Source organism: Poecilia reticulata, chromosome 7 (genome assembly GCF_904066995.2).
Source record: "Poecilia reticulata chromosome 7, P_reticulata-male-v2, whole genome shotgun sequence".
Taxonomy (NCBI): Eukaryota; Metazoa; Chordata; class Actinopteri; order Cyprinodontiformes; family Poeciliidae; genus Poecilia; species Poecilia reticulata.
In genome coordinates, this window is record NC_088836.1 from 21,966,287 (window position 1) to 21,991,507 (window position 25,221).

The window sequence follows — 25,221 nt, forward strand, 5'->3', positions numbered from 1 at the left end:
TGAAATGTTTGATAAATTTAATATAGTGTTGATCAGTTGGGTTCATCGATGGGTCGGCGGCAGTAAGGACAGCAGCTGTGCTGCAGCAGAAGGATCTCATAGTCTTCACTGTGAAACATCTGCAAGAAAGTACAGTAAGAAAGCGTTAGAAAACAAGAAGGAAGCAGCAGCAGATCAACCATCAATCTAGAGATTGAAATCAGACAATTATGGTGATCCACAAGTCAACTACAAAAACATTTTTTTCCTCTCTCTCTCTGTTTATTATATTGATCAAAATTAAGAAATCACACCATATTCAGTCCAACCCCCTCCCCCCACATTAAACAAGGGTTTTCAATTTGGTAGACTTTTTGAGTTAAATAAAACTTCTATTATTGATGCATAAAAAGGAAAATCGCTTACATTTAATTTGGATTTAAAACTACAACTTCCTCAAGACGCTGCAGCACTGTTTTTTTCTCTTGTACATGTTTCAGTCATAAAAATTAAAACAATTGCAATGGGTCAAACTCCGAATGGTCTAGTCAGAACTCAAACTAAATTGAAAATCCGTTTCAGCCAGTTAAAACCATTTCAGCGAGAGCTGCAGCGCTGGGTATGTAAATGCGGTACCTTGAAGCAGCTGGGGCACATGGTGATGCTCACATCCGGCAGCAGGGAGCGGAAGTATTCCCATTTGAGCGGCTTGGGCCAGCGTTTGATCAGGACGTCCCTTCTGCTCATGGAGCGCAGCACCGAACGACTCACCTTGACGGGGACAAAGGTGGAGCCCCCTTGCTGTTTGGACACACGGATGAACACAAACACATCCTCTTACGGCCTCCGTCTTTTCACCGTCTCCAGCTGGCTCACCCAGCTGGCAGAATATTAATCACCTCATCTATTTTCTCCTCTCTTTTCTTACCTCGAAGCTCATTTTGGCTGAAAACGGATCGTCGTCTGTATTAACCAACCCGTCGTCTATCCTCAGAGCCTCCAGGTCTGCTTGGCATCAGTTAAGAGCAAATAACCTTTTTTTTTTTTTTACGTTTTTTACAAATGTTTTCCACAATGACACCTGCAAAACAGGAAAGCTCCAGGTAAACTGACATCTGAAGGCGAGTTCTGGGAGACAATGTGTTTAAGTTGTGCCTGTCAGTCACTTCACGGCCTTGGAAGAACACAACACACCTCGGTGCCCTTGAGAGTCTGCTGGCTAATGCAGGTTAATCCCCACAGCAGGGCTGTGGCTATGGCTCTTCGAGAGTTAGTGTCATTAAGATGAGACGGGAGAGCCTCACTAACCCTATTAGCGCAAAGACTAAGATGACTTAGTTCTGACAGCTTACCCACAAGCACGAAATCAAGGCCAGCGCAGACTAAACAGCTTCTAAGGACCGTCACAAGACAGAGGAGAGCCACGTGCTTCAATTAGAGGAGGTGTGCTGTTTGTAAGGGCAGCTGCAGAATGAGCACTTAATAATTCATATGCATCAAGAGAACAATCTGTCACTTTGTGTGCAGATATGATAATAAGCTGAAGATGAAAGGATACCACTGCTGCCCACGTTGGGGCTTCGTGCTTTGCAATCTTCTGTGTGAGGAACCTCCAGGTCGATGAGGGACAGAGCTTCTTCATCACCGATTCCCTCCCCCAGGTAGAACTGCACCAGAGGCAGCACCTCTGTGTCACAAACAACGTGTGCAAAACAATGGAAAAACAACAAAACGATAAAATCTCGCATTAGTGTTAACACACACAGCATGTTTGAGTCACTGACCGTATGACGAAGCGGAGTAGATGAAAGGCTGCCTGCAGTTGATGCACACGCTGCCCTGGCTGTTCAGAAGCGGGTTGTTTGTGGAGCAGCGGTAGCACATCATGTCCTCAATAAAGTCCTGCAGGAAACATGAAAACTTTACCCAACAGGTAACAGGACAGGGATTTTAATTGAAGTCTTCAACACACCTCGCTGTCGTGGAAGGGCTTGGAGTGGATCGTGAGGCTGCCCAGCTCTACGGACTCCACTAAACGTGAGGGAATGTGAAGCTCCTGCAGTTTCTCGTAGGAATATCTGGCCAACTTATACGCTCCCAGTTTGCAACTCTCCTTGGCCAGAGCAAACAAGGTGTTGCTAACAGTCAGGTTAAGGCTTTTGTGCCACAACATGTAGGGATACACTGATCAGAGAGATGTCTGACAACCCATTTTATGAAGATCTGACAAGCTGGCAGCAATTCTAACTAAATAGAAACAAATACTTAACATTTTATGCAAAATAAATAAATGAATGATTTCTTAAGAGATGATCAGGCAGCAGTGCCTTCTCTCTGCATCACCAGTAACTCGAAAATGCAGTAACATATTTACAAGAGGAACTTGTAAAAGAGAAAGGCAGCAAATCCCATCTACTCTTTTACAATAGAAGCACATCTTTTTGTTTTGCTTCACTGGCACACTTCAAAACGCAGGTCATTAATGTTAATCTAAGGGGGATTTAAGGAGCCTTTCTGTGAACATCATGATTAATATTAGGAGCAGAGACGATGTCAAATGGTGTATGAAGGAGAGTTTTCAACAGTTCTGCACTTAAATTTCTATGTTTGAACTCATCAGCAACATGATTAAAATCTTTTAAAAACCTTTAATTATATTACTGTGTGTGTAATGAATCTATCTTGGGTTTACTTTTTTAAATTAAATTACAGCAATAAATAAACGTTTTAATAATCGGGAGGCACCAGATTGGAAAAAAAGATCTTTGATCTCCCTATCATTGGTTGTGGTCAGTCAAATGTAAAAAAATGAAAATAAAATCTGCCAAATCTGGTGACTAGTTCATTTCTTGGTGCATCAGATCCTTAAAGTAGTAGCAACAAATAAATAAATAAATTACATCACCCACATTTGGCAGAGAGTCTGAACAGAACTGCTAACTATTAGTAATTATATAAAAACAGATTGTGGAGAGCAGCTCTGTGAGTGCGTAGCACAGGTCAATCAGCTGCAGAGGCAACAGCTCTATATCGGGACACTATTCCTCTCCAGCTCCTCCTACACACCCAGCTCTGCTACTCCTGATAAACACACGTCCTTCTATTGTGTAAAGTGTTTAGTTCGGGGGGCTGTGGTGGGGGAGTTTACTTGCAGCACTGTATCTAACAGCTCACACAACGTCCAACACCTTATCGCCAAGTTCATAAATCTCACTTCAAAGTTGTCGGAGCAGTTCGGTTCAGCCACAGAGGATCCCAGCTGCTGGGGTGGATTTCCTCTTCCAAGGCCCTGCTTTCCTTCCTCACACCAGCTCCTGGATGGGTTGCTCTGCGCGCTTCTTAGTGGGGTGAAATCTGTTTGTTCAAATTAAAACCAATTGTTCGTTGAGTTTATGAACAGGGAAGTGTGCACAGAGTTCAGTAATCAAACCACTTGTTCAGAAAACCAACTATGTGCCTCTTGCTGGCATCGCCTCCTCCCTGTCATCACGGCTTTTCTTTCCCTCAGCAGCAGAGCGGTCTCCGCTGTGGCGCCAACACTTCCGTTCTCTCCCAACTTTTATCTCTTTTCCTCTGCTTTGTCATTGCTGCTGCTGCCAGCCAGTGTTGATTTTGGAGCGATTTGTTGTAGGAAAGAGGTAAAGTCCACCCTTCTGCAACATCTTGGTGTGTTAAATCTACTTTCATTGAGAAAAAGGATACACTTTAGAAATCCCGGGAAGTACATTCTTGGTGAGGTTGTTCAGAAGGAACCTGCAGAGGCTGAATATTGTCTCTGGCATGTGGGAACTAAAAGGTTCATCCTAAAGATAGAAAAAATAATTTATAACAAGAGATGAGGGTGGTATGGATTAAAAATAACCTAAATATCTGATAACCACTTTAAAAGCTCCATTTCTTTTACTCCCACTCTTATTTCTATAATCTTTCAACCTGTCCTAAAGCGGCCTAACCCGCTGCTGCGTCTTATCCGTCCTCAGAGTGCCCTGGAAGGCAAAGATGAATTTTCTAAAGCCGTCACTAAAAGCATTTCATCCCCAAGAGTTGATAACTTTAAATCTATAGCGCCTGTCTGGGAGAGTTAGCGTGATAAATAGAGGTTTTCCTGCTCTGGTCTGGATCACAGAGATGCCTCTGTTGTTGTGAGGGTGTGACCACGGCGGAGAGACAGAACGAAGGAGCTGAAACAACAAACTGAGCACACTGACACAGGCCAGGTCACACACGCACACACGCACACACACAAAACCCTTATAAGCAGGAAGTGTGTTGTCTTGAGGCATATGAGGCCTGGGGGGCAGGAGAAGGCCACTCAGGAGGTTGTCATGTTGTTCCATAAAGGAGCTTTTTACCTTAGCGACAGAGGTCAGGGGGGTTTAGAAGTCCAATAATGGGTGGGATATTTCCCTTTAGTGAACTGTAACCTCAACTTAATGCCTTCTATTTCCTCTTTTGTTCGCTTCGCCTGACACTCTCTGTGCTTATCTTAATTTCCATTTAAAGCTGAATCATTCTGTGGATTGACATAATCTCGCAAAGCCAGACCTATTCTCTGTGTGCGTGAAATCGTAAGTCACGTATAAGTGACCAAAAATAGGCCTCTAACCACATTGTAGGTACCATTTCTGGGGCTAAGCAGTTTAAATTTGACAGCTATTCACTTAGGTCCTGGTCTTTGTGTCTGAGTTAAGCAGAATTAAAACTTATAAAGTTCTAGAGTCTCACCGTGTAACGCTGGATAGAGCTGTAGACGTAATAAAGCTCAGCAAGATGCTGAAAGCTCTCAAACTTCTCCAGCATTTCCTTCCTCTGTTCTGTGTTTTCTGGTTCAGATACACACAATCATAAGAAGGTGAAACTTCATGGCAAAAAACAAAACAAAATAAACAAAAACAGGGTTTTTAAGACTTCACAGTTGATGTTCCTCACCTCGGGCAATGTCCAAACACTGCATAGACAGCATCCAGTAATAGTAGCCTGCGTCGTTGAACCTGTTCTCCACCACTGCATTGTGGGTAAGCTGCCCCAGGACTTTTACTGCTTCATTCTGACGCCCGGCCTTGTGAAATGCTGACAAGTAGGAAAAGATCAACAGTCAGTTGCTCCTGTGAGTCTTCAAAAGCCAATTTAATGAAGCAACACTTCATACAGTCGAGTTCAAGAGAGACACTATGTGACGTTTTTCACTGGTCTTCCAAGGAACCATTTCACACATCAGGAAAGCAATACTAGGACAGGTTTTATATTCCTCGTCATTAATGCTTGGCACAGTTACATATCACTGTTAAAGTTAAGTGACAATGTTTTTCATTAGGATTTTATGCGATATATATATATTTTTTTATTTTGTTGTGATTTGTTATACAAATTTAAAGTACAGCACCTAATCTTTCATGCATTTGTGCTTCCACCCTTGAGATCCACCTTTCACCTTAATCACCGACTCCATTTCTTCAAGCTAAAAATGTTTTCTGGGTTCTTTGCTAAACTAGCTCTGGATGGACAGCATCCTATGAGAAGCCATTTTCATAAGAAAATGGCACATTCTCAGTTGGATTTAATTCTTGACTGTGACGAGATCAGTCAAACAAATGGATGTGTTTGTTTCCTAATCTCTTGTATTGCAGTTTTGGCTGAATGTTTTGGATAGACGGATATTGCTGTATTTAAAATCCCTCTCTCTATAAAAAAGCCTTCAACAGCATGATGTTGCTACCACCATATTTCACAGAGGGGTTGGTATATTCAGGATGCTGAGCTGTTCCCTACCATACGTGATGTTTTGCATGTAGAGGTAAAAAGTTTAAGTTTTGGTCCCATGCCATCATGTGAAGCAGAAACCCAATAGTTGCCATATCAACAGATTATCCCAACTGAGCTATGGCTCTCTGCTGATGCTCCAAAGTTGGTGAGCTTCTTCTCTCCTTTTCTTATGCTCTTTCTGTCTCTTTATGTAAATAAACACTTGTCAGATTTTTATTTGTGAAAGAATTCCAAGTGCTTTTCCTTACTCTGAAAAAAATATGCAATACTTTCTGTGGGTTTACTATTGCATAAGGTCCCAATGAAATACAGCTAATTCTGTAGTTTTAATGTGAGAAGTAAATGTTACGATGCGCGAGGCACTGGGAATAGATGTAAAAAGTGATGTATTTACCAGATAATAGATAAAGTGTTTCTAATGTGATTCTCATTTTGTATATGTAAGGACTAGCTGCAGATCAGTCCAGCTATGAAGGCGGTTCTTAAAATATTGCCGAACACCAAAGCATTTCTACTTTTAGGTCTAAATAAACAAGAGATTCGTCTCTGTGTTCCTATCACTGGGTAATTAGAAGCAGCTTTTAGGAGTCGACCCCAACAGTGACCCTGCCCCCACAGAGCACTGCAAGGGTCAAAATGCATTATTGGCAAACATATATTAGAAGGCCTAACTGGATAGAAATCACATTCAGCTGCTTTTGGTTACTGTTAGCGACAACAAACCCCAAACCCCCACCTAACAGAAACACCAAACACAAACTGACAAATCTGCAGACTGTGCTCCATATTTTCTAATTTGAGCTCGCTTTTAGAGACAAACAGAAATGCATGTTATTTTACATGTTATATCATTATAAAGTCAGCATGTATATATATATATATATATATATATATATATATATATATATATATATATATATATATATATATAGTATGTAGTAATACAGATAAAATCTACTGTTAAACAAACCTGAACAGAAACTCCTAACTGCCAGATAATGTGGTTAACTTTCGACTCACGTCTGCATGTTAATACCGATTCTGGCCAATTCAGAATATGTATTTAAAAATAGAATACAATAAGCTATATGAAACGCTTTCAAAGTATTTTTCCTCCCGCCACCTTAACTCTGAGATTTCCAAAAGGTTGCAAACAATGTCATCATCCTGCTGGCAGAAAGAGGTTGAAAGCTAAAAAAAGATGAGAACCCATTTTGTTATTTTATTAACTTCTTACATCTCTGAGCTTCCGCTGTCTTGTTTTCAAACACCTTTTTGGCAGAACAAACAGCTAACTTCGAATCTCCTTCTCTCGGTATTGACATCCACACGGAAAAGTGTTGTTGTGGGTGCAACCTGGTACCCCTTACATTATCTGCAACCATAGATTTGGTAAAACTGGATTTTTGTTGGTCAGCAGTCAGAACAAATTTAGGTGACAACTGGGCAATTCCAATCAACAGCAGGATAGTGCAAGAAATCACAAATTTAACAAACTACTTGGAGTAGGACAAGTCTTAGTTAAGTATTTGAGGGTTATGCATTCAGTATCTCAATGCCAGAAATGATTATGCTTTTTGTTCATTGCAGGTAAAGATGCTTAAAGGAGGGCAATCAAATCATTAAGAAGCTACATCAAGATTGTTTCACCGTCAAAACAGCATTAGTAACCATAAATCATCTCAAAAAAACATAAGATGTTGTTAAGGTGGAAATAATGAGTCCAATTGTTTTTTTCAGCATCTAGATAGACTAGTGGCTATCTAGGTTCTGTGTTTGCTGCTAAGTGTAAGTTATATATTTAGTTTAAGTACTGTATTTTTTTTAACTTAAAATAACCCACAGGGTCTTCACGATATTCATTGATACCTTCGTTTCATGTGTTTTCCTAACATCCTACACCCATTTCTTGGTCCATCTCTACAAAATCCTTCAAAGTAAAGTTTTGGGGGAACTGCATTTTTGCAGCACTCAAGTAACTATCCTTTAATATCACCATCTCCTTAGCCTGCTTTGCTGTTGTCCAGCATCCTAAACATCTTTTTTAAAAATTCATTTGGATTGGGGCTCTTATTTGAGGCATTTTTAAGCTTTTGAAACCCATCTCTACTCCTCTAAAATGGCAGCATCGTTTCCCATTCAAAGAATTAGAAATGATGACACTTAATAAGCGCAGGAATTTCTAACAGCATCCAAATAAGAAAAGTATTTTTCTGTGTAGAAAAATAGCTCATTAGATAATTTGTCAGACTCAAGAAAGACATTGTGACAAGACCAGACAATCTTGGGCATATTAATTCATTCAACTATTCAAAAATGGAAATAAAAAAAACACACAAAGTTGTATTTTGTGTGCTGCTACTGTGGAGACAATAACCGCTCATTATTTCATTTTGGAGCTCAATTGTTATCCATAAAAAGCCACAAAAACAACAACTAAAGCACTTTAGCATTTAAGCCATGATAACCATTTCTGAGATTGTCACAGAGAAACACCAGTGCACTGAGTGTGAGACTAGCCAGAAACTGAGACATCACAATCACTGGTAACACAATACTGCCTCGACAGCTCCCTAAAATGCACACAATTACCTAAACGCCTGCCTATAAGCAAGCCCAAACACAATCAGTCATAAATCCCACATAGAGGCGAGCAGAAGAAGATTATGTAGGAGAGGAAATATGCCTGCTGAGATTATAATTATAAATCTATGAGCTGATTATGACTATGGTTAGAGTTGGTAATCATCATCAGAGCCGCTTGTAGCACTGGTGATTAGAGGCAAGCATGCGTGTCACTCACTGAACAGGCAGCCGAGCCGTGTCCTGCTCTGCTCTGGCAAAGAGGATCATGTTTTACGGGGGATATGGAAAATCTTGAGGAAGTTGAGAAAAAAAAAAGTCTGTGTCCAAACCCAGCAGGTTTTATCACTTCCATATGTAGACCAACTTAAAGTATGCTCTATATGTTCGCAGAAACATGTTCCTGGAGGCATGGGTTTTTAAAAAGACGATAATACATGCATCGTATTCCAGAAACAAATCGACTGAGCAAAGGTGAGGCTGGAGCTCTGACCTTTCTGTGCCTCCTCGAAGCGATCATTTTCAGCCAACCACTGGGCGTAAGGCACAAAGACGTCATATTTAAACTGCGGGTGCTTCTCCACCAGCAAGAAGGCCTGGAAGATTGACAGTTGAGAGGACAAAGGAAACATTATAGTTAATAGAGCATCGGTGTTCAGTTAGTTGGTACAAGATAGAAAACGTGGTTAAATGGCCCGGGGCAGGTAGAGGTCCAGCTGTAACTCATTAGGGAAAAACAAGTTAACTGTACATTTTTTTCAAGTCACAACATTTCTACAACATTATTAATTAACTGAAGACAAAGAGGAATGTACAAGCGAAACCGGCTTCACACTCGGTTACAACTACAACCGCATCGCTGTTTGAATGACAGGAAATAAAGAGTTGCTGTGGGGCCCTGTGAGCAAAAATTTGCCTTACAAAGTGACTAATTAAGCTCGATGTCCTGTGGCATAACGAGAGCCAAGAAACACACATCGCTCACACTCTTTGGTGTGAGCGAAAAGTTTTGAGTGGGGTCTCAGAGTCATTTAAAAATACTTTGCTTGAGAGAAAAATGGCATCCATATGACGTAGCCAAGTTTGTGTTGGGGTCTGGCTCCCTGGGAGAAGCACATAAAACCAAAGTGTTCCCTAAACCTCTGGCACCCTCCTCATGTTTTCTCCTTTCTCGCTCTCTGAGGATTAAGAAGTACTCCGAGAACCATGTCTTTGAGATTTGATGTTCTGCTTTTGGCTCTAGCAATTCCAAATGCAAATCATCCATATGCATCTCTGCACTGCCTTTAATTTGATTACAGCTGCAGATGGATTAAAGAAATGCAGTATTTCCTTTTCCTACGAGCGGCATGATCTGCTGTGACGCAGGAGCGTGATTGAAAGTTGTGTAAAGTTTCAAGCTGATGCAGCATTTTGTTTTGAACTTCTCACAGGCTCATCACAATGTGGGCACGGATTCAGAGAAATCAGCATCTTGATGATCAGCTCTGGAGGGTCTGTGGTTTCATTTGTCAGTAAATGAGGAGATCAGACAGACATGTCTTCTTGTTTACATTCAGCCATGGTTACTCTGTTATTCTGACAAACTATTTGTTGGAGTTCCCTGCCAAACTAAACAAGCCATAAAATACAGTTTACTCTGTGGCTCATGAAGCACTTTATTAACAACGGTTTCATGTTACTGTATTTGGGGGGGAGGGAGGTGTTAAGAAACATTTTTCCTGCCAAATATGCTATATTTTTCAGACTTGAATGTGTATAGTTCTCCGGTCATTTTCATTTCTATTTTCAAATAATAAGTTCAGTCAAAATTCTCTTAGACTTCATAAAAAATACAAGTAGAACCAATGAGAATATACATATACAGCATGTATGGATGGATGGAATAGACCAAGAAAAAAAAACTGAATGATTATGATAACATGTGCATCATACTTTCAAATCAATAGTAGCAAAGTGCACTTATTTTTTTATTTCTGAGCAACCAATTTTTTTTCAATTCACATATTTACTGTGTATGTGATGAGAAAGGGAATAAACCTGGGAAAAAAAATCTATTTCCCTATTCTTTCCCCCAGTAAATAATTCAATCAAACTGACAACTCTCTCAAGACTTTTCTGTACACGGCGAGTCATCCTGATGAGCTGAATAAGTGTCTCAGACCTCTTCCCAGTGTCTCGTGTCCACGTGCAGCTGCACCAAAGCCTTCAAGTCCCCCATCTTGGAGTAAGTCTCTGAGGCATAGCCATGGTGCCTCAGCTTCTTAAAGTGCATCGCACACTTCGCCAGCGGTTCACGCTCGGCCTTGTCTAGCCTGCGGGCGATGTCGATCAGCCTACACGAGAAGAGGGGAATAGGTACACAGATAGGGTGAGTGAAGGTAAACCATCAGCTTGCCGCCTGCTACATCATGCTCATGACCCCGGAACGAATTTTAATCAGTCAGGGTCCGAACCTGAATCTGATTCAGGTTAAAGAGCTCTGACTGTGCTGAGCCCCTCTGATCCACCTGTAGCACCGTAGGAGGATCGCGACAACACGTGCGTAGCGTGTCAGATGGAGGCAGCAGGACGACTGAAGCAGCCACCGCTTAACTATTTGTCTACACAGAGAAGTGAGTGTAACTCTAGCTAGTGTTAGACTAATGATAAAAAATAGGTATTTTTTTTCCTACAAAAAAAATAAACAAACAAATAAATATATGTGTACTAATAACATAAAGATGTCAGGGGAAAAATATCTCCTAAAGTGAAAGGCACTTACATGTCTGCCCAGCCGTGTTCTCCAATAATATCTATAGCTTTCGCGTGTTCTCCTGCCGACAGGTACATTTCAGCTGCAGCTCGTGGCTCCTTGCTGCATTTAGCCCAATCTGCCTGCTTCGTTATTAGTAACTTTGAGCTCTGTGGGTCTGTAGCACCAACAAACTCCTGCAAAGAGAGAAATCAAATTACTTAAGTAACACGGAAATGCTAAGTTACCCATTGTGATCATTGCTAAATATTGTGAAAACAGTTAAACATATTAAATTTGCTTCCTTAAAATGAATTGTGTCTTTAAAAAAAAAAAAGAAATATATTAATAGCACTGATCAGAAAAAGCAATGTGAACTAATCTACATAAACTATTTTTTTGTGTTTTGTTTTTTAATAATTACAACAGAAGGCAGTGGCAGCATCCTGCTATGGGGATGCTACTCATCAGCAAGGGGCCAGGAGGCTGGTAAACATTATTGGAACGGAGCATGCAACTAAATATAAGCAATGCTGTATGAAAACTTGTTATATGCTGCAAAATATTTAAGACTGAGGTAGACACTCAACTTCCAGCAGAGGCTACACAGGGCTGCAACGAAATTACATTTAAAATTCAAATTCAAACATACTTTGATTTTATTTGTGTCTTAGTTCAGACTAGTCAAAGTCCAGACTGGCAAAGTACTCTGTGAAGAAGAGTAGTGGTTCTACAAAGCTTTAACTTATGGAAGGGAACATATAACAGACTTATCACATTTTCATTTGTAAAGAAAACTTTCCCTCCACTTCACAATCATGCAGTGCTTTGTGTTGGTTTAGCATTTAAAATTCTTGTAAACTACATTAACTTTGAAGATATAAAGTACCAAAAAATAACATGGTTCACTGGGCATAATTCTACATACAATTTCTATCAACCTAAGCCAGACAGGATCTTTTTTCCATTGGAAAATAATGTCACTTTCAGTATCTAAATAGTAATCTTTAGAGAGAGCAAAAAAACCCTGCTCAGACTAAACCAGCTAAACCATTCAGGCTGTAAAGGTCTGAGGCAGGAGGAAGAGAATCGGACAAACATCAGGCAGCTCCTCGGTCTTTCCCTCCGGTGTCCTTCCTACCTAAAACAAACAGGCTGCGCGGCCAGATGGCCACACGGTCACAAAAATATACAGCTGCCACATCGCACAGATACAATCTGATACACATACGCATGCAGAAATATACATGAATAAGTCATAGCTGTGTCATCTTCCTCGGAACTAAAATGTAATACCTAGGTTAAAAAACTCTTCCACAGGAGCTTCAAAAACAGAACATATATATTCAGTTTGCATCTACATTTATATGTAGTTTAAATGACTATTTAGAAGAGCCATCCTTGTGCTGTTCCAAAGTATTTGTGTAAAAGTGTGGCATGAGTGCAATGATCAGATGATGTATGATGTGATTCCGGTGATGTATGAGGAGATGAAAGACAGACGGCTAAAGGGGCCTGTCTGAACACGGCACAGGGCCCCAACTTGGCATTTCTCCACATAATAAAGAAAAGCCACATGTTCTCAACTCATACAGCTCGCAGTACCTCACAGGGTTTTTTTTTGTGTTTGTTTGTATTTGTAAAAAGCTGAGTTGCATGCAATATGCTGCGACTTTGTCAGTAAACGCTTCAATCACCTTGGCGTACTCGAACATGCGCAGGTCGGTGTACATGCTCAGGGCTTTGGATTCATGGCCGGCGCGTTTGTAGAGTTTAGCTGCCTCGCGGAATTTCCCCTGGAAGGCATAGACGTCTGCCAGGAAGAGCTCATTGTCGTTCTCGCCCCGCTTCTTCCTCTCCTGCAAATCAGTCAGCGTTAACTGTGCGTGGACAAACAGTCAACTGCATGTACACACATCTCCACAACAGCAGCTAGAAGTACAGAAATATTCACACCGCTCCATTTTTATTTTCTTTTTCACATTTTGTGTCACAGTCTCAAGCTAGCATTAATCCAGCTGCTAAATAAAGGCCTTAGAACTTTGTTAGACGACATAAACAAACAAACAACATCATTAAGATCAAGGAAGCACAGCAGGAATAAAGTGAAGAAGCTTAAAGCAGGCTTTGAACGTCTCATAAGCCGTGCAGGGGACACAGCAAACATCTGGTGGAGGATGCTCATGAGAGTAAATTGTAACTTTTAGCCCTGCATGCAAATGATTAGCCCTGCATGTATCATGGAAAAACTGCACAGCACATCACTATGAACAACCCATTCTCGCAATTAAATATGGTGCGATTGGGCAGTGTCACTAAGGGTGACACAGCCCATCATGCTTTGGGCTGTTTTCCTCCGGAAGGGACATAGAAGCTGGTCAGAATTAATGAGAGGTTGGATCAACTTAATCACAGGACAATGTTGAAACATCTGAGAATGGAGAGGAAATTCCAGCAGGACAGTGACTATAAAAAGAGCTACAAAGGAATGATTTAGATCAAGGCACATGATCTCCGTGTGTTAGAATGGCCTAATCAAAGGCTAGACAATGATTTTGTGGAGAACACAAAAAAGTGAGCTTCATGGAAACTCTCCAGCCAATCTGACTGAACTCGAGTTGCTTTTTAAATAAAAAATGATTTTCTAAATCCTTTCTAAATCAAGACAAAGATGAGAAGGACATTGACGTATGACTTATGTATGATTTTTTTTTTCTTTCCTCTGATAAACAGACATTACCTCAATGCTGCTGATCAGCTCCAGGTAGCGCAAGTCTCTTATTCTAATAAAGGCCTGAGAATGAAAAAACAGTGTGATTAAATTAATTTTTTCTTATAATCAGATTAATTCAGTTTGCATCACTAGCTTCAGCGTCTTCAAAAGCCCTCTTGAGAGTAATTAACCTCCTGAGCTACAGACTATTTTCTAAATTCCTCACCTGAGAAACCTTCTGACATTCAGCCTAAAACAGTTCAACAACTTAACTAAACGACTTGGGTTTTATGGAACAAAAGAAAATCTTGGCATTATTTGAAATGAAGCAAATCTACTTATCATTAAGCACTGGCAACAAACAAAACCTCATGCCAAAAAAAAAGAACACTTTAATTTTGTTTTCATTTCAAACAAAGCTGTAAATTATAACCGTGGTATAATAACAATAAGTATAAATGTCGTGATGTGATTTAAGGATATCCTCGTCTGTTGCAAATGAAGTATAACAAACACACAAAAAAATATCTGTTCTAATTAAACAAAAATACGTGAAATGCTTTGAGATTTTTATTTAGTTTTTTTTTAAACAGTGATGGATGTGTATTTCTACCAAATACAAACCAAAATGAACACGAGAAGCAAGAAATTTAAAACACCGTTCCACTGTTTATTTTGCTCCTTGGAAAAAGTCCAAAGATCTGTTTCCATGTTTCAGAGATAAACCCCATTGAGAAAGGCTGTGCATGAATGTCTGCTATTGTTTGTTTTTTGTTTTTTTTTCTCGCTGATTCAACTAAATGTACCAGTCTTGTGCGTGATAATGACACATTTCTTAAACTGGTGTGTCTGACTCACCTTCTTGGCGGTTTCAAAGTCAAGTCCCTCCAGAGCTTCTGTGGCTAAATCCCTCCAGTCACTGTCTGTCACACCGAGACAGGCGATCTGATAAGCTTCCTTAAACATCTTCTTCTCTAGGTATTGGTACATGGGTGCTGACTGGGCAGAGAAAATGTAGCGGTCTCAGAGAGTTTTACATTTTTCCATCTTACAAATAACAATCTTCAACTTTTTTTATTGATATTTTATGCTTCAGACCAACACAAAGTAGAACTGAAGTGGAAGGTAGAAGAATAAATGTAACGGTATCAGAGAGTTTCACATTTTGTCATGCTACAAATAACAGCCTTCAACTTTTTCTGTTGATATTTATGTCTTTTTATTGATATTTTATGCTTTAGACTAACAAAAAGTAGAACAATATACTCAAGTGGAAGGTAAAGGATCTATGAGGCAGTTTTACGCATTCTTTATAAGTAAAAATCTGAATTTGTATTGATCCCCCTTTACTTTGATAACCCTAACTAAAGAGGAGAGCAACTAATTACAATCATAAATCACATAATTAGTAGATAGCAACTACTGTGTGTAATTTAATCAAAGTATAAATTCAACTGTTCTGTGAAGTGGCAAAGATTCTCATAATAACACTGGAAGATATGTGAAGATGCACACTTTATATGTCAGAATCTTGTATAATTTATAGTTAGCTTAATTCATGACCAAACATAAATTATGCACTCTCTAGATTTTTCTATCTTAGACGTCAGACTGCTGGAGATTCACTTTCAAGTTGAACAAAGATCCTCAACATTCACCCAGAGCTACAATGGCAGAGTCAAAGTCTAGACTCTAACCCAATAAGAAGTCAGTGGCAAGATTTGAAAATTGTTGTTAACAGAGGCTTCTTGTCAAATCTGATTGAGTCTTTTCTGCAAAAAAAGATGGTCAAAACACCAATCTAAATGCTGGTAGAGACAAACTCTAAAAAAAGTTGTACTGAATTATAGAGTATTAACTCAGATGGGCCGAACACCATACAGAGCAGGCCACCATATTCAAGTTCTTCAAGAAAAGTTATATGAAAGTATCATAACTATATATGTTCACCTTATTGGGTTGGTCTAACACACAAAATCTCAATAAGAAAATCTGAAGCTTGAGGACACAATGTGAGAAAATGTGTAAACATTGCAAAGCAGTAAAATATTTCTTCTAAAACAAATAACCTTCAGGACATTTTGACCACCATCTCAAGGTTGTGCTATAAAACTCTTTGTTACTGCAGGGGAAACCGTCACTATATCTAGATTAAAACAAGCCAACAAAATACAACCCACCTGAGGCACCTCGACCGCAGACATGGAATAGACGTGGAGACAAAATATTTTCGAGCCGTTGTAGCCGACCATAAAGCCCTGCATTTTCTGCTGGTGCACAGGGAAGTTGCTCGCCTTGATGTTCAGGTAGCCGTTCCCAGAGAAGCACAGCATGTCCTCACACTGGGTGTTCCAGGCAACACTGTTAGCATTAGGCTCCTACAGAGAAAATATGACAGGATATGAGAAAGTCAAGGTGTAGAGGCCACTGACAAACAAAGAAGAGCCAGAAAGACATACTTCAAAATTAAAGTCTCCCTGCGCTGCTTGCAAAAACTTAACATGCATCCATGTTTTGTTTTTTTTTCAGACAGGCTGATTTTGCGTAGTCCGTTCAGAAACCTTTCGATTTGCTGTCCTTGAGATGTTTTTCCGTACTGCTTTTGACAAACCTGAAAAAGTAGCTCTTTGCTTTTGATGTCGTAGACGAGGAGGGTGTTACGTTCATCCACCACAGCCAGCTTTTTGCGGGACGCGCTCATGTCCAGGCAGCGCACTGACAACGACAGCTTCAGCAGCGTTATTGGAAAGGGGTTGTCGATAAATATCTTCAAGATCTACATCACAAAATCAGAACAAAAAAAAATCTGAGCAGATGAAATGCTTGCTGTGATTCACAGGGACTTGCAACCTGTGGTCTGGAAGGTCTTTGGGCCTTTCACAGCAGCTCTTAATAACTGCTTATAAGTGATATCTATGTCATGATAGCAATAGCTGTACTAATAAATACAGGTTTTAGTTGTTTTTCCATTTTTTTAATGAAATAATTGTATTAAATGTTCACATGAGAACAACACAAAAAGTCTCAATAATGAGTTTTAGAACAATATTTCTTGTCATTAGTGATTTTGTATTTTACATAATTTTCCACAAATATCAACATCCCATAGAATAAATAGTATTCATTCTCTTTTTTTCTTTATTTCAAAAGATAAAAATAGTAATAAAAAGGTGGTTCTTTAAAAAATGGCAATATATTTCCTATTTTAGATTTTTATGAAAAATCGCAGGTGTTGTTTTTTTTAAATGTCACATAAAATTTCAGCCTCTAAACACATTTTATTTAGCTGGACTGAATAAAACATCCAGCAGCCAAAAAAATGACTTTTTGGTGGGTAACAGTTGCAGTGTCCTTTGATATGAGAGCAAACTGGGAGAAAAAGCAGTTTAATATTTTTTACAAATAAAGATCTGAAAGTGTGTAGTGTTTTGTATTCAATCCCCTCCAGTCTGACATCCTTAAATAAAATCAAGTATTTTTAGTATTTCCCTTAGAAATCGCCTATTAATAGAAGATGCAAGAAATTCCCTCTACAGCTTCCCACAAGTCATGGAGAAAACACAACAAGCATGTGGAAGAAGGCTTTCCAATTAAATGGGATCAAAGACCTTCACATGACACTGAACACAGTTTAACTATGGTGAAATATGGCAGTGATATTGTTCAGAAGGACAAGTAAGCTTATCAAAGTTGATAGGATGCATCATTTTAATTCAATTCCTTTTTATAGCTGCAGATTCACAACAACCATCTTTACATTTTACGAGACAAAACGTTTCAGTTTCTCAAAAAAACGTTAAAATGATCCCGTAAAATGGGACAGCAAATTACACGGAGCGTAGATCTGCGTCTATGGCAATGCTTACTTTGTAACATTTTTGCTTTTTGCTGTTCCTGACCAAATCTGAATAAATTGAAACTTCAGACCGGCATTCAACTAAGATTCTGTGACAAAAGAAAAAAGAAAAACAGATGTTCACACATGCTCTCTCTTCAAACTGACTGAGTTTGAGTTATTTTTGCAAAGATAAAAAGGCAGAAATTTCAGTTTTTCTACATGTGTGAAGATGGAATAGACATACACCTAAAGACTGCAGCTGCTACAGCACCAAAATGGCTATTAAGTGTTGCGTGAGAGGCGCTAAATACAAATGCATAACACATTCAGACTTTCATTTATAAAAAAAAAAAACTTCAAAAATGTTCCTCCTTCATAATTATGGACTGGTCTATGTTCATCTATCACATAAAATCCCAATAAAAAAAATAAAAAAACATTGAAGTTTGCTGTTGTACCAAAAGCAAAGCTGCACAGATATTTTGCAAAACATTGTAAATTTTGCATTTCTCCAAATTCCTAGAGAATTGACATAAGGGAATGGTTACCATTTCAGACTTCCTGTAGGAGAATACATTGTCTTTAAGTACTCACAGCTCCATTTTTTAACCCCACAAGTAGACCCTCTTTGCATGGCGGGCCACCAATCACTTTGATGTAACGAATCATAGATTCCATCACCCATTCTTTTTCCTTGACACCAGCAAAAGACAGGCACTGGAGCCTTTTCTCCTGTGCAGAGCATAACAAGTAACATGAAACCACAATCACATAGAGTCCTGACTAAAAGATTCATTATGGCAAAATTGTGGTTTTAGCTCAATCATTTCATGGGCTATTAATCATAGCAAAACAAACTCATATAAGTCCAATAAATTGCAGCATGTTGTTCTTTTAAACACGGCAAAGGGTGTTTCAATGTCAGAAAGCAATTCTACAAAGATAAACAATGATATAATCTACCAGAAGCATGCACAGCCCATATATAAGGAATACGATCTGTCTGGGGCATGAAACACAAGCAAGTCCAATAGAGAGATCTAAAGCACCCCTGTCACACAAAGACAAATTTAAAAGGAAATAACCTCAGCGCTGTTCCTCAGCCCCACCAGACGCTGTCAAACACAGACGAAAAGCAGAGGACCCCCCAAAACAAAAAAGATAACCCTTCCAATCCATTCAAACTGTCTTTTTTTATCCATCCAGTTTGAATAGGGTTGCAAAAGGGGGAGAGGCGCGTGCTGCCCATGTAGTTGGGAACACGCGTACAGCTGGGGTCTCGTGCGAGCTCGGCAGAAACGTGGAGAAGCAGCGATTCAATTCCTGGGTTGCGTAGGTTTGGAGTAAATGGTTTAACACTAATTCATTCTGACCTCATCATCTTAATGGCGTCCTAATGTTTGTACAGCTACGAGGGTCAAAAGGATTTAGCAGAGAAACTAAAGAAGGAAATGTTTCATTATGAAAGAAGAAAAATACAAAACAGGTGGGTCAAAAGCAAGTTTAATAAAATCATTCGATGGGTTTTGCTGAGTTTTTAATGAATTTGAGAAAAAAAAAAAAGGACGACTCCAGACCTGACAGAGAATGACGTGCTGGGAGCAGACCACCAGCAGGTTGCACTCAAACTTTTTGCAGATTTTGTCAGTAATGCGGTATTCCATGGTGGATAAGTCGTCTGTACAAATGTTGATCTTCTCGGGTAGCTGAATGGCCAGGCGGTTTCTGTAGATGGCGATTTTCTTTACCAGCTCATGGCACTTGATTCTCACTAGGAAACATGAGAAAGTGGGGAGAGGACATTTTCAAAAGATAATATAGAAATAGCGGTAACACTTTATTTGAAGGGGGGTGAATAAGACTGTCATGACACTGTCATAAACATGACATAACACCTGTCATGAACATGAATAAGCCTTCATAAATATGTATGGCTATTGTCATAAAGCGTCATTCAGTAAATTATGATACTTTTAATACAAAGTTGACATTATTCAAAATGTCTTTGTTATGACAACTTGACATTAACCAATAAATCATTACTGTTTAAACTTTACCTTTAATAACGTAAAGTTACCTAATTTTTAAAGTGCAATCAGTAATACTTTTATAACAAATTTATATCAAAACAGAAACATTTTTCATACGTTCTGGTTTTCATACAGAATGTTTCCGTTAAGAAAGCGTTCTGTATAAAAACCAAAACAACAACCTTTAAAAAAAAAAAAACTGCATTCCTATAAGCTTTCTTGACTCTGGATTTTGAGAATTTTGTCCTTTATAAACAGAAAATGTCACTAGACTTCTTGTTACACTTTAATTATGGCTCCTTCTACTATGGAGGAAGATGGATGGATGGGAAAGTATGAAAAAACAAATATTTTTTATGCTCTTACTTTTTTTCCAATAGACTGATTTTTAAGATGTAAAAATCTTAAAAAGACAAAAAAAATCAGATTCGGAACTTTTCCAGACTCTGTCGGAACCCAGCCAGACTTAAGAAAGGTCTTGTGCTGGTAATTACCTTCAGTTCAATTAAAAACTATTTTATTCAAATGGAATGGCAATAATCTCCAAAGAAAGTCTAGTAATGCAGTGAAAGTGTAATTCCATCTCTACACAACTGATTCAGGTCAATGTGACGCTAAAAGACACACGACCCATTATTTACTAAGGCATCATAACACCCCTTCAGTCATAAACTAAGCTGCATGATGCACGTGCAAAGTTTTACGGTTCTGCTCAGTGATGAGGTCCTGCACGATGACATTGGTCATGTTGTCTCTATAGGCGTAGAGGTCTTTGTAGAGGCCGTGAACTGTGGTGAAGTTAAGTTGGTAGCAATAGATGGTCCCATCCTGGCAGCCGCACACCTAGATAAGAGACAACAATGTAGCAGTACATCCTATTAACACCTCTAAGAAAAGACTGAGGGAGTGGGAAAATGTTCCTGTTGTTAAAGCCTCTATACTGCCGAGCTGCGAGAATCTGCCAGGAACCAATTCTCTCCTGTGTGCCTCATCACTTTCAGTTAAATATAGTGAGAGGAAAAGCTGTAAAAGAGTGACTGTAAAATGAAATAGCTTGTGTATCTGTGTAGCTAAAAAATGTGCTATCACAACAGGGGAAAAAAATGTATCGCTTTCTCTGCGACATGCATTCCTGCTCAGGGGCACAGAAAGGTGAGGTCTCGTTGAGATATATGGAACAATGTGACGTGGACCCACCACGTAGTTGGAGTCGGGCTTAACTCGGCATGTCCACACCCATGCTTTATGCTCTCCAATGGTTCCTAACCGCACGCCATCTTTAGTATAGAGGGACACCTGTTTGTCAGAGCCACCCATCACAATGTACTCGCCCTTGGAGAAGTAGCTGATGCAACAAGGGTCGTAGTTTAGAGTTCTCTCTTTTAAAACCTAAGGACGACAAAGAGAGAAGAGCACATTAAAAACAGGAATAAAACAAGCATGTCTTGTGTTTATTGCTCAGGGGCCTGAGCCAGCACTTCCTACTGTCTGGGCCGGCACACTTCAAAGTCCTCACTACATTCAACTATCCCTTTGAATCTGATGAAAAGAAAGACAAAAAAAAAAAAAAAGAAAAAGAGAGCGTCTGTGGTTAAAAAAGCCTCTATTGTATTAGAGTTCAAAGTCCATTTGTGCAGCATCATATCAGGTCTCTCCATTCTATCCATCTGCTTTTTCTCACTGAGCGGAAAAAGGGGGACTCCCTGACAACTGCTGCTTATTTTCTTTCTTTGTGAGCGATCCCTGGTGTTGTAATCAAAACAGAATGTTCATTTAAACTGATAAATAGGGAGATGACAATGGAAAAAGCCTCAGATATACCAGAGAGAAATGAACAGTGCAGATTTGTCTATAATTACAATATTGCCCACAGGGAATTGAAGAGGAAGCAGTGATTATGAGTAGGCCAATAAAGCATAGCAGGAAGGATCACGTCCCGTGTATTGTCATGGTTTCAACAGACCCCTACAATCAGAATAGAGCTGATTCTAAACTCAGTTAAGGATATTCTGTGGGGTTTAGGGTTGTGCCAATTTATCTGCACACTGATTCATCAGCCCCGATTTCCTCAATTTTGGGAGATTGGCGATCGGCAGATACTTACGTGTGAAGCCGATCTCATCCACTAATCTTATCTACCTCAACTAAAGTCTACTGTCCTCTTTTTGGCCTGCTGTGAGAGAGGTTTGACTGACCACCACACACACCCATCAGGTCATGTCTGCACGTTTTCAGTTAACAATAGTCACCTCACTGTTGCCAACTCAATGTGGTGCAACTGCTATATCTAGTAACATGTCAGGCAAAAAAATTTATTGGCCAAAATCGGAATTGGAAAGCTAGGCTTTTTAAAGATTGATCAACTGCGATCGGCCAGAAAACTTCAATTGGTGCACCCCTACTAGGATTACACCTACAATGTTTAAAAAAGTCAACTGTTATTTCTGGTAAGATACAGACTACCTGGTGTCCTGTAAAGATAGAATATTAAATCCATTTGAATTTATACCATGTACAGGCGCATCTAAATTTATTAGACTTTATAGAAAAATTTACTTAGTTCACTCAGTTTCACAAAACTGAAACTAAGATTACATACTGAGGGATTTTAAGTTTGTCTTTTTGCTACTATTGATTGTAAGGGTTTACAGCCAAACACAGTATGTCAGAATATCAAGAAATCCCATTAAACCAATAAAAATGGAAAATAACCATAAAAATCCTCTGCAATGAGGATGAGCCTCAAAATACCAATCCTAATTAAGCTGGCTGTAGCCAAGGATTTTAATGGAGAGCTGAGTAACAGGAAGTAGTGTATACAAGGTGTACAAGCAAAAATAACCAGAGAATTGAGAGGACTGTGAAGCAAACCCCTTCAAGAGTTGGCTGAAAATATGTTGCATTCATCCTGCTGTCAATATTTATGCTGATTAAAATGACTTCACTATATGTAGTTACTAGCGTTGGTATTATTTGGTACGCCACGCATATTTCAATATCTTAAAATTTAAGTGGGAAATGTGAGGTATTGAGCTGTATTCGGGAAGAGAATATTTATAGCAACAATTACTGACGTTCACCTGTTTCCCACTGAGCTGGTAGAAGGAGAGTTTCTGACCCCAGTCTGCCACAGCCAGTGTGTCGTGCTCATCCCTGTGAAGCAAAAACAGCTTAGCCATTGGTGCTGATAAGCATAGCCTTTTGAGCTGATAGCGGCTTTGGTTGGTTAAGTAATGACAACACTGAAAACCACAGAGGCCAATTTTCATTTTAAAGGTTTCCCCTGTAAGTGACAAGCAGGCATCGGGAAAGCTTTGTTATATTTCATCCTAATCACATTTGTACTTACAAAGAACTATATGACATGGTAAGCAGATGTACCAATTCATCCTGTCAAATGTGTTGCCGTCTGGTTCCAAGGAAACTAAATCCCTTACAGCTTAAAACACAACTTCTTCCCAGAAACACCTCATGCTCATTTTTAAACAAACTACTATACTTTATGGACTGTTTCATTGACGATACATCTGCTGCATTTCATCGCTGACACTTAACACTAACTTTGCACATTATTTTTGTATTGCTTTATTTTTCTCCTACGAACCCAGTCAGAGAAGGGCTCCTGATTTTGGCAAGAGGGGGAAGCAGAGAACAGAGACTTTCTCAATAAGCATCATAATCTCCCTCACGGTTCAACTACTCTAATGTCAACTACTGCCACCTGCTGGCCTCGCTTAAAATACGCAATTTACAGTCAATAAATCCACAGTGCTAACAACACGGACTACACAGGATGGATGAAATTAAAAAAAAGAATAAACTTTTCTCATGGATGTTGTGATGCAGTAACTAAGAAACACTAACCTGGATGGATTCCACGCTATTGACCAGATTGGGGATAAAGATCCTCCTGGACGCTCTATCTTGACCTTCTCCTCTCCATTCTTGTTCCGTATGCTCACCACACCATTCATCATGCCGAGGGCGAGGTACTGCCCATCGTTTGTCCACCTGAAGTTTAAATAAACTCCAAGTGAAGCATCAATGTTTTGTACAAAAAGATAAAAAAGTGTTTTATGACAGTCTAGAAACAACTTACCCACAACATGTTATTCTGCTACTCACTTTAGTCTTGTTTACAGATTTTTGTTCAGGGGACCACAGGCCTAAAAAAATGTGAACAGATAATGCTCTCTTTTGTGATTCTTCTTGAGATATCACAAAGATTTACTTCTAATCAACCAATCAATCTCATGCGTAATATGTGATTGACTGGACACTCACCAAAGTCACCAGATGAGCAGGAAGCAAGTTGGTGAGTGATTGGGTTGTAGGCGACACACTGGATTGCATCGTTGTGGCTGCAGATAAGGTCAATAAAAAAAGAAAAGTGAATGGAATGAAAGCACAGTGTACACTAGGATGTAAAAGTAGACAATCATGTCTTATTCGAAAAGAAATGTTCTTCATGAGGGATAGGTGTGATTCATGCTAGGGAGAGAAACAGACAATTATTTCTTGCATTTTCTTTGGATAACACGACCCAGTTTTCAGTTTTGAATGAGTGAACAGAAGCTTGATTCATTATAGGTTATAACGAGGGATGGGAACTGCGCTAAAACAGAAAATTCAGCAGGGTTCGAATAGTTTTCAGTACAATTGAAATATGGCTTTGGCAAACATTTCTGAAGTGTACAGCTTGATTGTGGGAAGAGATAACACTATTCCAAGGTCCTCTCAAGGCCATGTAGCAATACTTGATCCCGTGGGATGATGGCCATGCATTTAGCGCCACCTGTGGGCTCAAATGTGCAATGGACAGAGATTTTCAACCTTTTGGCCTCTCTAAGGATTTTGTACACTTTCACATTTTTACAGTACCTTATAAAATTATTTTTATCCTGTTGGTTAACCTGGATTTTATCTGGGAATGTCAGAGTGAAGTGAACGCAAATGCGCAACAAATTTTGCAGATTAAGAGTTCTGTCAGCTTATCCAAATCCACATAGTGTTGTTTGTGTTTGCAGTCTGACAAAGTGAGATAGCAGTCATTAAGCTGTTGCCAAACATCTTAGTTTTGCTTTAAAAGACAATACTTAGGTCTTTGGAACATGATCTGTGAATTGTTGGTGCACAAACAAACTGAATCGAAGAGATATTTGTTGGCTTTGTTAAGTCATTAACCTCTATACGACAACATTAAAGACATAAAATAATGCAGTTACTCTTGAAAGCGAAAGAAAACTTATTAGAATAATAAAAGCACTTACGTATATCTTAATATACCCTCCAGTTTAGAAGTCCAAATGATAATGCTTTTGTCTGCAGACCCTGAGGCAAACCTCTTACCTGCACAAAAACACGGTTCCTAATGAGATGAAGGTGAATAAGATAGAGAAAGTCCTAAACATTCAAATAGAAAACCAGCTCAGTACCATCCCTGGCATAGGCCACACAGTACACTGTATCACTGTGTCCTTTTAAAGGCTGAATAATAGTCCCATCTTTGGCATCGCAGACCTGGAAACAGAAACCATAATTTGTTACAGCAATGTATTCTGCAGAGATGTCCCTCGCAAGA

The 25,221-nt window shown here is 39.3% G+C and overlaps 1 protein-coding gene across 4 annotated transcripts in view; it reads right to left on the bottom strand.

Moving 5' to 3' along the window:
* ift122 (intraflagellar transport 122 homolog (Chlamydomonas)) overlaps positions 1 to 25,221 on the bottom strand; it is a 26,658-nt gene continuing 1,437 nt past the window's right edge. Inside the window, exons 3-29 of one of the 4 annotated variants that reach the window (XM_081609106.1) lie at positions 25,076 to 25,160; positions 24,911 to 24,989; positions 23,925 to 24,001; positions 23,740 to 23,806; positions 23,505 to 23,651; positions 22,721 to 22,793; positions 20,838 to 21,029; positions 20,345 to 20,483; positions 19,188 to 19,381; positions 18,205 to 18,342; positions 16,384 to 16,548; positions 15,953 to 16,150; positions 14,631 to 14,771; positions 13,800 to 13,853; positions 12,757 to 12,918; positions 11,090 to 11,256; positions 10,490 to 10,661; positions 8,819 to 8,921; positions 4,909 to 5,049; positions 4,705 to 4,802; positions 3,682 to 3,782; positions 1,952 to 2,117; positions 1,764 to 1,881; positions 1,538 to 1,666; positions 908 to 984; positions 616 to 780; positions 1 to 119 (exon numbers count right to left, since the gene is read on the bottom strand). In XM_081609106.1, coding sequence (XP_081465232.1) covers positions 33 to 119; positions 616 to 780; positions 908 to 984; positions 1,538 to 1,666; positions 1,764 to 1,881; positions 1,952 to 2,117; positions 3,682 to 3,782; positions 4,705 to 4,802; positions 4,909 to 5,049; positions 8,819 to 8,921; positions 10,490 to 10,661; positions 11,090 to 11,256; positions 12,757 to 12,918; positions 13,800 to 13,853; positions 14,631 to 14,771; positions 15,953 to 16,150; positions 16,384 to 16,548; positions 18,205 to 18,342; positions 19,188 to 19,381; positions 20,345 to 20,483; positions 20,838 to 21,029; positions 22,721 to 22,793; positions 23,505 to 23,651; positions 23,740 to 23,806; positions 23,925 to 24,001; positions 24,911 to 24,989; positions 25,076 to 25,160 — 3,435 coding nt within the window. In that variant the 3' untranslated portion in view covers positions 1 to 32. Of the gene's footprint in view, positions 120 to 615; positions 781 to 907; positions 988 to 1,537; positions 1,667 to 1,763; positions 1,882 to 1,951; positions 2,118 to 3,681; positions 3,783 to 4,704; positions 4,803 to 4,908; positions 5,050 to 8,818; positions 8,922 to 10,489; positions 10,662 to 11,089; positions 11,257 to 12,756; positions 12,919 to 13,799; positions 13,854 to 14,630; positions 14,772 to 15,952; positions 16,151 to 16,383; positions 16,549 to 18,204; positions 18,343 to 19,187; positions 19,382 to 20,344; positions 20,484 to 20,837; positions 21,030 to 22,714; positions 22,794 to 23,504; positions 23,652 to 23,739; positions 23,807 to 23,924; positions 24,002 to 24,910; positions 24,990 to 25,075; positions 25,161 to 25,221 lie in introns of all 4 variants that reach the window. The other 3 variants (XM_008414056.3, XM_081609105.1, XM_008414053.3) reach the window with 3 other exon arrangements.